At 44.2% G+C, this 17,266-nt stretch overlaps 1 protein-coding gene across 1 annotated transcript in view; it reads left to right on the top strand.

The window, feature by feature from the left end:
• The first annotated feature begins 1,160 nt into the window (after window positions 1–1,160).
• LOC119939015 overlaps window positions 1,161–17,266 on the top strand; it is a 38,263-nt gene continuing 22,157 nt past the window's right edge. The window contains exons 1-5 of the mRNA XM_038758795.1: window positions 1,161–3,567; window positions 4,623–4,805; window positions 6,192–6,359; window positions 10,583–10,684; window positions 14,275–14,385. Coding sequence (XP_038614723.1) covers window positions 1,161–3,567; window positions 4,623–4,805; window positions 6,192–6,359; window positions 10,583–10,684; window positions 14,275–14,385 — 2,971 coding nt within the window. The remainder of the gene's footprint in view (window positions 3,568–4,622; window positions 4,806–6,191; window positions 6,360–10,582; window positions 10,685–14,274; window positions 14,386–17,266) is intronic.

Genomic DNA, 17,266 nt, shown 5'->3' with positions numbered 1-17,266 from the left:
TGCTACCACGTTAATACAATCCTTCATCCAATCCCTCCTGTATTACTGCATCAGACTCCTTGCTGACCTCCCAGCCTCCTGCCTCTTCCCACTCCAGTCCATACGTCACCCCGCTGCCCGGATCATCCTTCTACAAAAACGTTCAGGACATGTCTCTCCCTTTCTCAAAAATCTCCAGTGGTTGCCCATCCTCTTCTTCATCAAGCAAAAACTCCTCACCACTGGCTTTAAAGCAGTCCATCACCTTGCCCCCTCCTACTTCACCTTTCTTCTCTCCTACTACAACCCAGTCTGCACACTTTACTCCTCTAATACCAACCTTCTCACTGTGCCTCGATCTCCATCTCGCCTATCTCGGCACCGACATCTTGCCCACATCCTGCCTCTGGCCAGGTACTCCCTCCCTCCTCAAATCCAACGGACAATTACTCCTCCTTCAATCAATCAATCAATCATATTTATTGAGCGCTTACTGTGTGCAGAGCACTGTACTAAGCACTTCCTTCAATGCCTTATTGTGATGACACGTCTCCTCCAGGAGGTCTTCCCTGACTAAGCCCCCCTTCCTCTTCTCCCACTCCCTTCTGCATTGACCTGACTTGCTTCCTTTGTTCTTCTCCCCTTCCAGCCCCACAGCACTTATGACACTTTTAGACTGTGAGCCCACTGTTGGGTAAGGACTGTCTCTATATGTTGCCAATTTGTACTTCCTAAGCGCTTAGTACAGTGCTCTGCACACAGTAAGAGCTCAATAAATACGATTGATGATGATGATGATGATGATGTACTTATGTATAATTTATTTATATTAATGTCCGTCTCCCTCCACAGACTGTAACCTCGCTATGGGCTGTTTATTGTTGTAGTGTACTCTCCCAATGCTCTGCACACACTAAGTGCTCAATAAATGCGATCGAATGAATGAATGAAAGTTCAGAGCACTGGATTCAAAAGAGCAGATTGAAGGTGGAAAGACATAAACCAAGTTCTGTAGCAAATAATTTGAGAGTGTAACAAAAGAGGAATTTTCCCCTTTCAAACGTGACGTTTATAACATAGAATGCTATGTCTTCCGCTTTTTAGACGAATCCAGGCCTGTCTATGGTGAATGCCGGCAAAATAAAAAATGCCTTAAAAATGAAGCAGACTCCTCAGAGACTATGTCTTCTCAGGTCACAGGCTTAGGGAGGTCTGAAGGAAATGGAGGCACATTCACTTCTAATCCTGTGGTAGTGAAGCAAGAGAAGTCTTCCACCTGCAAAGATGAAAAACAAGAGAGACCCAACAGAGAAAAAAAGGGAGGAAAGGAAGATGGCCACCCTGCTGCAGGTGTCTCTCCTCAGGGGGAAGGAAACCTAACCACAGTAACCTTTACTGAAGCCAAAGCCCCAGGTTTGGGAAAAATTACCCTGCAGAATTCTGGAGACTCAGGCAAAATCTCTAATTCCCCTCATGGCCTAATGACTGCAGAAGTAAACTGTGGTGCTCTGAATGTGAAAGTGGAAATTAAGAAAAGCTCGCTGTTTGATTGTGGACTGAATCTGGTCATTAAAAAAAGATGCCCCAGAAAGAGCCAGTGGTGTCATGACTCCCAGAGTCACAGGTGCCACCAGTTTAGAAACAAGAGTCCTTGGAAGGGTCACTCGGCAGGATGTAATGCACAGAATAAGCCATCCACTAAAAGCAAAACTCAACTTGCCAGACACGAGGGACCCTTCTTGAGCGTGAGCATCGTAGGAAAAGAAATGAAGGTGAAATATGCCAATAAAAAAGAGGTTGTACTGATTGACCTGGAACCCTCTAAACGAGGGAAGAGAAATGGAAACAAATATGGAAATCTCTGTTCAAATCTCACAGCCTATACTACTTCCAAAGAGCACTCCGGCTCCCATCCACCGTCAGATCTTAGCCTTTGGGAAAAGAAGCAACGTTTTTCAAATGACAAGGGTCCAGATGGCTGTTTGCGTGTCCTTACCCCTGATGATTCTGCTGATTGCGAGGAACAGAACTTAGATCTCCAGGTCATGACTCTCCCCTTTACTCCAGAGAGCACCAGGCATAAGCCTGTCACCTCCTTATCAGTATTAAGTGATTGGGAAAGAAAATGTGCAATGGCAGACATTGGAAAGGATAACCATAGGGAAAAGGAGAATTGCTTTGAGGATGAGACTTTTATTGACTGTAGTCCTCTAAAAATCAGAGAGTCAGGGGGCACGGTCTTATCCAAGGGGCTTCTTGAGGAGCCAAGTGAAACAGTGGGTAGAAGAGAAAGCAGATTTCCTGACCTGGAAAATACTAGCCCATCAGAGGCATCTCTAGAGGCAGATCCAGAAAGAAGATCACATTTTCCACACACTCTCACTGATCTGTTTTTATCAGGATCAGGGAGGAAAGAAGATGGTTCTCATTCTTTGTCAGTTTTCAAACCACAGTCTGCTCTAGGTCAAGAAATGAGCAGCTCCTTGCACGATAACTGTGCCAACATAGGCCCTGAAATTACAGAGTTTGGTTCATTTTCTAGATCACCATCCTCATGTTCCAGTCTGAAAAGCTTACAGTTTCCTCTCGCATGCTTCCCCGGCTCAGTCACTTGCTACCCTCCGCCTGAAATGTGCACCGGGGATGCTTTGTTCGTGAATACCTGCACTGCCTATGAGATGGACTGTGAGGAACTGCAGGCCCCACCAGAAAATGCTTTCTGTTCTTCGCTGAAACTCACTCGTGACCAGGAACCGGAACAGGGGAACTTCGAGTCCCCGAGATCGTTTTCTGTTTGGGAAGAAGTACACACTGACTTTAGTGAAAGCGGCTTTGATGAGGACACGTTAGAAAGTGAGCATCGCACAGAAGTGCAGGAGCTGCCAGAATCCAAGCCCGAGTCCTTGCTTACTCTGGTCTCTTTACCTTGTAGCTGCCCAGCAAATGGGCTGGTGGGTTCCCCCATAAGCGCTAAGAGCAGTACCACAGATTGCGGGCAAAGGCCATCTTCGGCATCCCGGCTGGACACAACTCTGCTGACAGGCTCTCAAGAGTTGGAGGAAGCACCCAGAAAATGGAGTAGGTCAGTGATGACTGTAATAACTGGCGACTTTGAACAAAGACTAATCATTCAAAATGACAGTAAGGTCAAAACTGTTGCTTGTTGTCCTGGGGTCAGAGAAGTTTCTGGAGCATCCAGCAATGTACTGTCTTGGACTTTGAGAGATCTTGAGGTGGAGGAGCCAGTCCCAGGAAATGAATTCCTGAGCATCAGTGGGGTCCAAGGACAAGGTGAGGTTCATTTCCTAAGGGATTTCCCAGAGGCCCCATCGAGTGCCAGTTCTTCAGGGTCCCCTGAAGATGATCAAATTGCCAGCAAGAAAACACAAATTAAAGAAGCAGGTGAGAGCGGCGACCATGAAGACCCAAGCCAAGAACTTAATCCCATCAGACCAGAGTCCGCGGGACAGGTAAAGCAGTGGATGGAGTCAACTCCTCATAGAGGTGAGAAAAGTGGTGATAAAAAGGAGGACAGCTCACAGACAACAAATGCACAACTGTCAACCCAGGCCCAGAGTCTTCTGAAAGGTATTTCAGCGTTTACTAATTATTATGAATTCTCTGCACTAAATGTCTGTTTGAAATTCATCCAGAAATGCAGAGTTGGTTTCTGGAGGATGATAGATAATAATTATAGTACTTGTTAAACACTTACTGTGTGCCAAGCACTGTTCTAAGCACTGAATGGGGACAACTAGTTGACACAGGGGCTTGTAGATGCAGATGATGTAGGCTTCGAATGACGAGCGTGATGAGAGATGGAGAGGGGTGAGATGGACCAGAAGCAACAGTGGGGGAGTGAAGACCAGGCCAACTCTCCGCTTTTTCCTAGGCTACGAATCAAATAGTGAAGGGATATTAAAGGACTTTACTCCCTCTCTCCAGATTTTCCACCATGAAGCTGTTGCAACCCTTGCGTTCCTGCTTCAGAGAAGCAGCGTTCCTTTTTAGAGAAGCAGCACGGCCTAGTGGAAAGAGCACAGGACTGGGAATCAGAGACTTAAAGAAATAGTAAACAAGGATATTATTTGTTAAGTGCTCACTATGTGTTAAGCACCGTACTAAATGCTGGGAAAGATACAAGATTATCAGGTTTGACAGAGTTCCTGTCCCTCATTGAGCTCATAGTAGGATGAAGAACAAGTATTTAATGATTTTACAGTTGCGGGAAGGTGAGGCACAGAGAAGTTAAGTGACTTGCCCAAGGCCACACAGCAGGCTAGTAGAAGGACCGGCATTAGAACCCAGATCCGCGGGACTTCCAGGCCCATTCCTGAGACCTGGGTTCTAATCTCCACTTCATCAGCTGCCTGCTGTGTCACCTTGGGAAAGTTACCTGACTTTAATGTACCGGTAAAATTAAATTAGTTAGATTAAATAACTGTCCTCAATCAGTGGTATTTATTGAATATTTACTGAACACTTGGGAGAGTGCAGCAGAATAACTAGACATAATCCTTGGTCTCAAGGAGTTTAGTGGGGGAAGCACACATTAAAATAAATTTCAGGTAAGGGGAGCAACAGAGAATATCAAATAACTTCTTGCCTTCTTCACCCTTCCACACAATCTGCTCTGAATTTAGACTGGAAGTTGGGAGTGATTAAACCCTCAGGGGATCTGGTACCCAGAGATTCAAATACCAGTGACAGTTCCCAGGAAGACGCATTAGACAAATGGGCCAAGAGACGGAAGCTGTTTAAAGACAGCAAGAAACACAGCTCTACTGGAGGGAGTTCTTTTGCCAGCAACAACCCTGAAGGATCAAGTGAGTAGTTAATCAATTCCACTTCCGGACCCACAGCACCTTTCCCACGCAAAATCCCTGTTTTGGGGCAGGAGACTTTGCTGATCATACCACTTTCCATTTGAACGTACTTCAGTGAGATTGCCCGATCTTCATTATTATTATCATTATCATTAATATTATTATACTTGTTTTACCCTTACTATGTTTCAAGCACTTCTAAGTGCTGGGAAAGTACAAGTTAAGCATGTCGGACACAGTCCCTTTCATTCATTCAATTCATTCAATCGTATTTATTGAGTGCTTACTGTGTGCACAGCACTGTACTAAGCACTTGAAAAGTACAATTTGGCAACATATACAGACAGTCCCTACCCAACAACGGGCTCACAGTCTAGAAAGGGGAGACAAACAATAAAACAAAACATGTAGACGGGTGTTAAAATCGTCAGAATAAATAGAATTATAGCTACGTGCACATCATTAACAAAATAGAGTAATAAATATGTACAAATATACACTAGTCTTTCCCACATACAGCTCAGTCTAAGTAAGAGGGATAAGTTTAAGTGCTCTAGTCTCTGTTGATGATGGACTGTTTCCTCTTCCTGTGTCAATGTTTAATCATTTCCCCAGTTTTTTCTTCCTTAGAAGGAGACTGGTGTGGTTTTAGGGTTAAGGGAGAGGTTTAGGGTTATGGTGTGCAGGATCTGGGGGTTTATGGATGTGAAAGTAATAAACTATTCTGTTGTTTCTGACCGCATGAAAAATATGGATCAGGAGAAACACCTGCTTTCTTTGATCACCTAAGGGAAACCTAAGGGACTCCACTCCAAAGCATTGCGTATTGGCTAATGTGAGACCTTCATAGGTCTTACCCTATTTTGGCGGGGGGGAGTTCAGGTGGGGGACTGGAATCTTAAAGAGTTTGATTGCCCCACCCAAATTGGCACGTCTTAGTTGTCAAGTAGTAGAAGTCGTAGTAGTAATAGTATTTATTAAGCGCTTTCTGTGTGCAGGTCACTGTATTAGGCACTGGGAAAGAATATGGAGGTGAGAATTAGACATGGTCCCTGTCATGTCTGATCTAAAATTTGAGCCCCCACCCCCACCCCACCCCACAAAGAAGAAAATCAGAGGAGATCTTAAGGGTGGGGTACTTTAATCTGCACAAGTCTGTTAAATCTCTTTCTTACTCAGAAAACCAATATTCACTTCAAAGTACACGATTTCAGATGATAGACAGACTCAAGGAACTGAAGAAAGCAACTTTTTTCTACTCCCAATTTTTACCACTGAATACATAAGGGTCTCATTAGGGTCTCACTTCGGGCTCTGAACTCATTCTTCTTGTATACGCTCTAGGGCAAAGGGTGAATGAAATAATTTCTAATTTTGGATTCCCAGTCAATTCTGAAGATGGTCGCTCCACAGACATTTTTCTACAAGCTGACATTGAGGAGAGAGGATTCTATACAGAGAGTTTTCATTCCGCCTCGTGGATCTTCCGAGGGGATGATGGGGATTCAGAGAACAGTCCCAGGTGTCTGAGTAAAAGACCCCGTCCAGTGGCTGGTGAGTGTACCAAACAGCAACAGAGACCCTTGTTTTATTTTATATTTTATATTAGTATTTGTTAAGTGCTATGTGCCAGGCACTGTACTAAGCGCTGGGGGTAGATACAAGCTAATCAGGTTGGGCCCAATCCGTGTCCAACATGGGGTTCACAGTTTAATCCCCATTTTACAGATGAGGTAACTGAGAGACAGAGAAGTTAAGTGATTTGCCCAAGGTCACACAGCAGACAAAGTGGCAGAGCTGGGATTAGAACCCAGGTCCTTCTGACTCCCAGTCCTGTGTTCTATCCACTAGGCCACGTAGTTTCTCAGGGGATGCCAAGAGGGAGAGAAAGCCAGGCAACAGCATTAAAAAAAAGGTCCCAAGCTAAGATTTACTAAACTAATTTATCTGAGCCATTTACTGGAATTTCATGATTCTTCACCCAATTATAATCTTTCTGACAGCGCTAAAGAAAACGTTGCTCTTGTTCAGAATTCTGGATTTCTTAATTCTAGAAATGGTTTCCTCTGAGGTTTCCAGTGACCAAAACAATATAAATATATTTTTAAAGTGATAACAAAGCAATAAATACAGTTATACAATCAAATGGCTGTTTAAGTACATGCCAAGAATAAAAATAACTATTTTTATATGTAGGTATGTAAATATTGAATTTTCAAAGTGTTTTCTTTCACATCTTATTCAGGAAAAGGACTCTTGGTGCTAACACGCAAAAGCGTTGTCTTCTAATGCCAAACAGAACAAACAGCTGGTGAAATGGGCTTTTAGTCTCTCTATTCATGTCAGTGAAAATTCTTCCCAGGTGGGTGAGGAGGAGACAGTGAGTGGAAAGAGGAAAGTTTTTGAACTCTGTGCTTGGTGCAAAGCTGGAGCACTCACAGAGCACCTTAAAGAATTCTGGCATTAAAATTCAATAGCGATATCACAAAGAAGTGGGAAATGAAGGGTGGGAGACCATTTACTCAGTTCTTACATCCATGACAGACGTCCCGGCCTACATGACCTGAGAATGAAAGTCAGAAATCAAGGAACCTAAGAGAAATGGAATCTGCTCTTTGGCCTACAGACAAAAAGAACGGGAGAAGCGGAAGGGACGGAGCCAAATAAATCGGATGGAGCTAATGCCAGCTTGCGGGGCGAATGCAGTTCTTACACAAGACACTGAACTCTGAGCTCTCGGCAGGGAAAATTTCTCCAGACTTGCCCAGAATAGTCCAAATGCTTATTGGAGCTGTAAACATATTTTTTTAACAGCAAAATTGTGATGAATATGGAATGGTTCGCCTCTATTTGAATTTTTGCCACTAGCGTGCGACCGAGTCTGAGGGAGTAGTATTTTCAGAGATGAATGACTTGAAAATGGACCTAAATATCCTCTGTTGCTTCCAAACTGAAAAATCAGGGCAATGCATTTGCAGTTTTTCAGCCTCGGCCGGCATGTGTAGATTATTCACCAGGCTGCAGCTTAGAGGCTGAGGAATATAAAGCCATAAATGGGTTGAAACCATTTTCACAATGTAAGGTGGACATGCTACAGCACATCTTGATTGCCTCCTTCCTCAAGAGAGAGCAATAAAGTTCAGTAGGCCATTTAAAGTCTTTACTGAAGAGCTCGGATTTCCAGATATTCTATTGGCAGGCGGATTTCCTGAATATGAAGCAATTTTGACAATCTTACAGAGTGTGGAAATGAAACAATCATAATTTGATTTTGAATCAGTGTAGCCAAAGGGTTTTGATGAAGGGCGTTGACAAATATCAGTGGCTCTATCGGTCTCTCAAAGGCAGGAGGCATTTTAACGCTACATGAACATACTGAGATGGCTCCATTAATGAGGGTAATAGGTCATTCATTCATTCAATCAGTCATATTTATTGAGCGCTTACTGTGTGTAGAGCACTGTACTAAGCGCTTGGGAAGTACAAGTTGGCAACATATAGAGACAGTCCCTACCCAACAGCAGGTTCACAGTCTAGAAGGTCCTTAGTTCTCCAATGCTCAAAGCAGCACTTTTAGATTTGAATCTCCCTAATCAGTCATATATAGAGAACAGTTGGTGACAGAGCACATCTTGAAGACTCTTGAGTGTCTCCCATCTTATATGGAGGTGGGGAACAGGCCGTCTCTGAGGAGAAATCACTGGATTTTTGTTTTAATGGTATTTGTTAAGCGCTTACTATGTGCCAGGCACTGTACTAAGTGTTGGGGTAATAATAATAATAATAATAATAATGGCATTTATTAAGTGCTTACTATTTGCAAAGCACTGTTCTAAGCACTGGGGAGGTTAAAAGGTGATCAGGTTGTCCCACATGGGGCCCACAGTCTCCATCCCCAGTTTACAGATGAGGTAACTGAGGCTCAGAGAAGTGAAGTGACTTGCCCAAAGTCACACAGCTGACAATTGGCAGAGCCGGAATTTGAACCCACGACCTCTGGCTCCAAAGCCCAGGCTCTTTCCACTGAGACACGCTGCTTCTCTACAGGATGATCAATTTGGACACAGTCCATGTCTCATATGGGGCACACAGTCTTAATCCCCATTTCACAGATGAGGTAACTGAGGCACAGAAAATAATAATAATAATAATGATGATGGTACTTGTTAAGCGCTTACTATGTGCAAAGCACTGTTCAAAGCGCTGGGGGGAGACAAGATGATCAGGTTGTCCCACGTGGGGCTCACAGTCTTAATCCCCATTTTATAGATGAGGTAACTGAGGCCCAGAGAAGTTAAGTGACTTGCCCAAAGTCACACAGCTGACAATTGGCGGAGCCAGAATTTGAACCCATGACCTCTGACTCCAAAGCCCGGGCTTTTTCCACTGAACCACGCTGCTTCTCTACAAGATAATCAATTTGGACACAGTCCATGTCCCATACGGGGCTCACAGTCTTAATCCCCATTTCACAGATGAGGTAACTGAGGCACAGAGAAGTGAAGTGACTTGCCCAACCTCACACAGCGGACAAGTGGTGGAGTCAGAATTAGATCCCAGATCCCTCCAACTCCCAGGCCCATGCTCTATCCACGCTGCTTCTTTCTGACCAACTTGTTGCCAACTTGTACTTCCCAAGAGCTTAGTACAGTGCCCTGCACACAGTAAGCGCTCAATAAATACGATTGATGGATTGATTGACCAGAAGCAGCTTTCTGGAAACCTGCTTACCAATCACTAGAGGAGTGGAGCGCAAAATCTAGATTGTAGGCACCAAGGAAAAAATTTCATCCTTGAGTTTGTTTCATTTTTCAGTATTTCCTTCCTCCTGAGTATCCAGTCCACTGCCCTATGAACATGTTGTCTTAAACTGCTTCCTTCCCCTGTTGGTCCAGTGGATAATAATAATAATAATTATGGTATATGTTAAGCACTTACTATGTGCCAAGCACGCTTCTAAGTGCTGGGGTAGACACAAGGTAATCAGGTTGGACATAGTCCCTGTCCCACATGAGGCTCACAGTCTTAATCCCCATTTTACAGATGTGGTAAATGAGGCACAGGGAAGTTAAGTAACTCGTCAAGGTCACACAGCAGACAAGTGGCGGAGCCGGGATTAGAACCCACATCCTCTGACTCCCAAGCCCACGTTCTTGCCACTAGACCATGCTGCTGTACTGCTGTGGAAATCAGGACACCCGGATTCTAGTTTTGGTTCTGCTTTTAGTTGGCTACTAGGGGAAACGAGCACTCCTGCACACATGCAGAATTGTATCCCGCTCTCCTATTTCCTCACAGCACCCTGCATAATAATAATAATAATAATAATAATAACAATAACAACAATAATAATAATAATGGCATTTGTTAAGCGCTTACTATGTGCAGAGCACTGTTCTAAGCGCTGGGTCCGGCCAAGAACATAACCGGCAGGGACGAGAGAATGCTAGCGGTGCCTCTCAAAGCATTAACGCTCTCATCAATTTCTCTTTGCGGATTCTTGGTCCTGAAGTCTCCATACCTAGCTTCCCAAGCGCTTAGTACAGTGCTCTGCACACAGTAAGCGCTCAATAAATACGATTGATTAATTGATTGATAGATATTGGCTTCAGGATGTTCCATATTCTACTGGAGGAAACTTGAACATTGCCCTTAAAAAGAAAACTGGCACCACCCCGCCTGCTCTCCCCCGGCCCAACACACACAAATAAATAAACTGCATTAAATTTGCACAACTACAAAATGTCTCAGGGTCAGTTGTTTCTTTCTCCTTCTAGTCCGTGAACGAACCGTGAGGATATCCAAAGGAACTGGCGATTACCCCTGGGGGTTTCGAATCCAATTCTCCAAACCCATCTTGGTGACCGAAGTGGATACTAGTAAGTAGTAACGACAGTGGTACCTGGTGAGCACTTGGTTTGTGCCAAGCGCTGTAGTAAGCGCTGGGGTGGATGCAAGCAAATCAGGTTGGACACAATCCCTGTCCCACGTGGGGCTCACGGTCTCTGTCCCCATTTTACAGATGAGGGAAGTGAGCCACAGAAAAGTGAAGTGACTTGGATTACTTTGGATTAAAGTAAAATTCTAACCAGGTTTGAAGCCCAACTTAAGAATCGAGGTGATATGATATTCTGATGCTGGGATGAAGTTGCATGCTCCAGTTTCTTCAGGGGGAAGGGGATCAATTTCAGCAACCCATCATTCCTCCTGTGATATTTGTATTTGAAATTGATACAAGCTGTGTGAGATCCCAGCCATGCCTGTGGGTGGGACTGAAAAGCCCAATGTCAGTCAGTCAATCGTGTTCATTGAGCACATACTGTGTGCAGAGCATTTTACTAAGCACTTGGAAGAGTACAATCCAACGGTATCACAGAAACATTCCCGGCTCATATCGAGCTTACGGTCCAGAGGGGGAGAGAGACGTTAATTTAAATAACTTACAGATATGTACGTAAGAGCCACGACGTGCACTATGGTGCGTGACATTTTGGAGAAGTCTGTCCAAGTGCTTCCCTGCCAAGATCCATGAACCTCCCCCTGGTTCCAGTGTTCTCTTTCCAGTGCCTGTGAATATGAGAGCTACTTCTGAACTGCAGAAGTCAAAGCATTGCACAGGCCAAGGACTTAAAAGAAAAATATCGGGCATGAAAGCTTCCGATGCTGAATCCGGAGTAGCCGGGAGACAGACCAGCCAGATTGGATTGGACTGTCCTCTAAAAACTGGCGAAGCTTTATCTTTCTAAATGGAGCAAACCCAGCTAAAGCACCTGAAAACCCACAGAACTTTGTTTTGGAAGTGGGGGTGGTGGGGGGGAGGTTAGATTTTTAAAATGGCCACTAATTTTAATAAAAAAACTTAAATTTCTGCTTAACTCTACTTTGCAGGCTCAATCTTGGCACAAATCAAAATGATTGAATTATAAACATCTTTAGCCTTCATTATTATTCTATTTGTTAAGCACTTTCTAGACAACAGTGCTAAGCTCTGGCTTGGGTACAGGTTAATCAGGCCGGAAACAGTCCCTGTCCCCTGGCAAGTTGTGCAAATTTTGGAATAATAATAATAATAGTACTTGTTTGGTGCTGGGGCAGATACAAGTTAATTAGGTTGAACACAGTCCCTGTCCCACATGATAATAATAATTATGGTATTTCTTAAGCGCTTACTATGTGCCAGGCACTGTACTAAGAGCTGGGGTGGACACAAACAATGGGGTTCACACTCTTAATCCCCATTTTACAGATAAGGTAACGGAGGCACAGAGAAGTTAAGTGACTTGCCCCAGGTCAAACAGCAGACAGGTGGCGGAGCCGGGATTGGAACCCAGGTTCTTCTAACTCCCAGGCCCGTGCTCTATCCATTAAATCACGCTGCTCTAGAAATAGCTATAAACCGTTATCATAACAGACGGTAAAAGAGTAAAGTTAACTAGCAGAAATTCATGCTGCCTCTACTTCAACTTCTCATATTCATTTAAATTTCTTTCCCGCCCATGCTCTATCCATTAAATCACGCTGCTCTAGAAATAGCTATAAACCGTTATCATAACAGGGTAAAAGAGTAAAGTTAACTGGCAGAAATTCACACTGCCTCTACTTCAACTTCTCATATTCATTTAAATTTCTGTCCCAATGCTGGTAAACAATCTCTAAAACCATTTTCCCATCACATCCTCTAAGCGATACTTATTTTAAACCAATTTAGGATTTTTTTTCACCCACCAAACATTCTGCCGGTTGCCTTAGCGATGCTTAATTGCACATTGAAGGGAAAATATAAGGCCGAGAGGCCTGTAGGAGGGAGTGAAATAGTTAGGCCCGAGTGCACAAAAGCAAGCTTGTTTGGTACTTTGAGAACTGATTGCCAATTCCCAGCTGGTGTCTGCAGGCACGTTTTGAGAAAAAAGGGTAAGTCACCGTAATGTGGGGCATTTTCACAAAAGAAACGCAGGTTCTAACTTCAGATCCAGCCAAGGCTGAAAGGAAAAAGATACTACTTAGGGAAGGGAAAAAGGGAAAGAAGAGTTTGGTTGGAGAAGAGATGCGTTTTGGGGTAATTATTAGCTTCAGAGAACTGGGCGACTGGCCCACGCCATCCAGGGAATTTCTAGCCCGGGGTGGGGGTTGACATTGCATAACGCGACATCCAAGCAGTGCACGGTTGGACTGTGTCCAACCTGGTTAACTTGTATCTACCCCAGCGCTTAGAACAGTGCTCAACACACAGGAAGTGCTTAGCAAATACCATTATTTGCTGTTATTAAATAATAATTATTTATTAATGATTAATTAAATAACAAGAGCAAATATTATTCAATAATACCAAATAACAATATAACAGAATTGGTACAATATAACAGAATTGGTAGATATGCTCCCTGCCCACTACGAGCTTACGGTCTAGAGGAGGAGATGGACATTAAGATAAATGTCCATTTATATCGTGGCTCAGTAGAAAGAGCCCGGGCTTTGGAGTCAGAGGTCATGGGTTCGAGTCCTGGCTCCGCCACATGTCGGCTGTGTGACCTCGGGCAAGTCACTTAACTTCTCGGAGCCTCAGTTGCCTCATCTGTAGAATGGGGATGATGACTGTAAGCCCCACATGGGACAACCTGATCACCTTGTATCCCCCCCACAGCGCTTAGAACAGTGCTTTGCACATAGTAAGTGCTTAACAAATGCCATTGTTATTATTATTATTATAATAAATAAATAGCATTATTAAGCACAGAGGGTAAAGCTGGGCTTTTCTTGTTTCTAATGGTGTTTGCTAAGCACTTAATTATAATAATAATAATAATTGGCATTTGTTAAGCGCTTACTATGTGCAAAGCACTGTTCTAAGCGCTGGGGAGAATACAGGGTGATCAGGTTGTCCCACGTGGGGCTCACAGTCTTAATCCCCATTTTACAGATGAGGTAACAGGCCCAGAGAAGTTAAGTGACTTGTCCAAAGTCACACAGCAGACATGTGGTGGAGTCGGGATTCGAACCAATGACCTCTGACTCCAAAGCCCGGGCTCCTTCCACTGAACCACGCTGCTTCACTTCTTATGTGCCAGGCACCATACTAAGCACGGGGGTAGATACAAGTTCATTGTGTCCCGCATGGGGCTCGCAGTCTTAATCCCCTTTCCAGATGAGGTGACTGAGGCCCAGAGCAGTTAAATGACTTGCCCAGGGTCACACAACAGACGAGTCCTTCCGACTTCCAAGCCTGTACTCTATCCGCTAGGCCACGCAGCTTCGGTTGAAGGGAAAGCTGCAACTAGAGAGTGAGTTTCTCAGTCTTACCTTTCCCCGTCTGTGAAGGGAACCCTCTAAGAGTTGGCAAGTCGTGTGGGAGAGGAAAGAGGGCAACCGAGGTTGTGACAATTGGCAGTGGCCTTGTGAAAGGAGAGGAGACATCACGGCTTCTCTTCTGAACCCATCCGCGCCCGGTCGACCCTTGGTGTTCTGCTTGCAGATAGTGCCGCAGAGGAAGCCGGCCTGCAGATCGGCGATACCCTGATGGCCGTCAACGGAGCCGACGTCACCCGCGTCGCCCATTCGGAGGCGGTCAGTCTTGCCAGAAAAGGTAGGGTGGCTTCGTTAGGGTGGACTGAATTTCACCTGAGGGAAAACCACCTCGCTGATCCAAGTCACCCAGCCCCAGATGTTATCCTGGGAAAAGTTCTCCGTGGGAAACGGTTTTTCATCTGAATTTATAATCCTATTCCATTTTCCTCAAAGACGGACCACGAAACCAACGTCATCATCATCATCATCATCATCAATCGTATTTATTGAGCGCTTACTGCGTGCAGAGCACTGTACTAAGCGCTTGGGAAGTACAAATTGGCAGCATATAGAGACAGTCCCTACCAGGAAATCATTGGTAAGGCCCTACTGAGAGCTCACCTCCTTCAGGAGGCCTTCCCAGACTGAGCCCCTTCCTTCCTCTCCCCCTCTTCCCCCTCTCCATCCCCCCGTCTTACCTCCTTCCCTTCCCCACAGCACCTGTATATATGTATATATGGTTGTACATATTTATTACTCTATTTATTTATTTATTTTACTTGTACATATCTATCCTATTTATTTTATTTTGTTACTATGTTTGGTCTTGTTCTCTGTCTCCCCCTTTTAGACTGTGAGCCCACTGTTGGGTAGGGACTGTCTCTATATGTTGCCAATTTGTACTTCCCAAGCGCTTAGTACAGTGCTCTGCACATAGTAAGCGCTCAATAAATACGATTGATGATGATGATGATGATGGTGAACAAATCTTTGAAAATGTAGAAAAGGGAAATGGAAGGGAGTCCCATAAGGACGGAAACGAAAGGGTGTTGATAGACACAGAATTGCCCAAGGCAATCTGAGTTACCGGGAGGTAAATCCTTAGACTTTTAATCAATCAATCAATCAATCATATTTATTGAGCACTTACTGTGTGCAGAGCACTGTACTAAGCGCTTGGGAAGTACAAGTTGGCAACATATAGAGACAGTCCCTACCCAACAGTGGGCTCACAGTCTAAAAGGGCTCACAGTCTAAAAGACTGTACAACAAGAAGACAAAATCTTTTCTAAGTTCTTATAACGCTCCTGGAAAGCTGTTTATTCCAAGATCTCCGAACTGGCTAGGAGCATGAGCAGGTAATGCTACCTGCCTCTTTCTTCCCTTCTTCTAGGTTCCTGGGGGAAGTTAAAATTACAGTCTTCTGCCCATCACCCAGTTGTATCAATCAATCAATCAATCGGTCACATTCACTGAGCTCTCACTGTGTGCAGTGCACTGGACTAAACACTTGGGATGATACAATATAACAGAATTGGTTGATATGTTCCCTGCCCACTACAAGCGTACAGTCTAGATGGGGAGACAGACATTAATATAAATAAATAAATGGCAGATGTGGACATAAGAGCTGTGGGGCAGATGGAGGAGTGAATGAAGGGTACAAATCCAAGCGCAAGGGCAATGCAGACTCTTGTCTCCCCACCCAGAGCACCCAGGGACCCTCGCGAAGATTTATTTATTGTTGTATTGTGCTCTCCCAAGAGCTTAGTACAGTGCTCTGCACACAGTAAGCGCTCAATAAATATGATTGAATGAATTTACATAGGGCCCGGGAGAAAGAATGGGTTCCCCTAGGCATAATGCAGTCATTTTTGTATGCTATCCTGATACTGTGCCAGCCACAGAACTAAGCGCTGCGATAGATACATGATAATCAGGTTGGACACAGTCTCTATCCCACATGGGGCTCACAGTCTTAATCCCCATTTTACAGATGAGATCACTGGGGCACAGAGAGGGGAAGTGACTTGCCCAAGGTCACACCAGCGCTTAGAACAGTGTTTCCCCCTCGTCCCCCTCCCCATCCCCCTCATCTTGCCTCCTTCCCTTCCCCACAGCACCTGTATATGTGTTTGTGCGTGTTTGTTACTCTATTTATTTATTTATTTATTTTACTTGCACATATCTATTCTATGTATTTTATTTTGTTAGTATGGTTTTGTTCTCTGTCTCCCCCTTTTAGACTGTGAGCCCACTATTGGGTAGGGACTGTCTCTATATGTTGCCAACTTGTACTTCCCAAGCGCTTAGTACAGTGCTTTGCACACAGTAAGCGCTCAATAAATACAACTGATTGATTGATTGATTGGCACATAATAATAATAATGACATTTATTAAGTGCTTACTATGTGAAAAGCACTGTTCTAAGCGCTGGGGAGGTTACAAGGTGATCAGATTGTCCCACGGAGGGCTCACAGTCTTCATGCCCATTTTACAGATGAGGGAACTGAGGCCCAGAGAAGTTAAGGGACTTGCCCAAACTCACACAGCTGACAAGTGGAGGAGCCGGGATTTGAGCCCATGACCTCTGACTCCAAAGCCCGGGCTCTTTCCACTGAGCCACGCAGGGAGCAAGTCAGGGTGATACAGGAGGGAGTGGGAGAAGAGGAAAGGACGACTTAGTCCGGGAAGGCCTTTTGGAGGAGGTGTGCCTTCAGTAAGGCTTTGAAGGCGGGGAGAGGAATTGTCTGTCGGGTTTGAGGATGGAGGGCATTCCAGGCCAGAGGTAGGAAGTGGGAGAAGGGTTGGAGGCGAGATAGATGAGCTGGAGGTCCAGTGCTTCTCCATAGTAAGCGCTTAACAAATCATCATCATCATCATCAATCGTATTTATTGAGCGCTTACTATGTGCAGAGCACTGTACTAAGCGCTTGGGAAGTACAAATTGGCAACATATAGAGACGGTCCCTACCCAACAGTGGGCTCACAGTCTAAAAGGGGGAGACAGAGAACAAAACCAAACATACTAACAAAATAAAAGAAATAGAATAGAATAAATATTATTTATTTAATAAATATTAAAAATTATTATTTATAAAGATAAAATAAATAGAATAGATATGTACAAGTAAAATAAATAAATAAATAAATAGAGTAATAAATATGTACAAACATA

This window comes from Tachyglossus aculeatus, chromosome 17 (genome assembly GCF_015852505.1).
Source record: "Tachyglossus aculeatus isolate mTacAcu1 chromosome 17, mTacAcu1.pri, whole genome shotgun sequence".
NCBI lineage: Eukaryota > Metazoa > Chordata > Mammalia > Monotremata > Tachyglossidae > Tachyglossus > Tachyglossus aculeatus.
The sequence above is the reverse complement of the archived record's forward strand: the minus strand, read 5'-3'. Positions and strand labels throughout refer to the sequence as shown.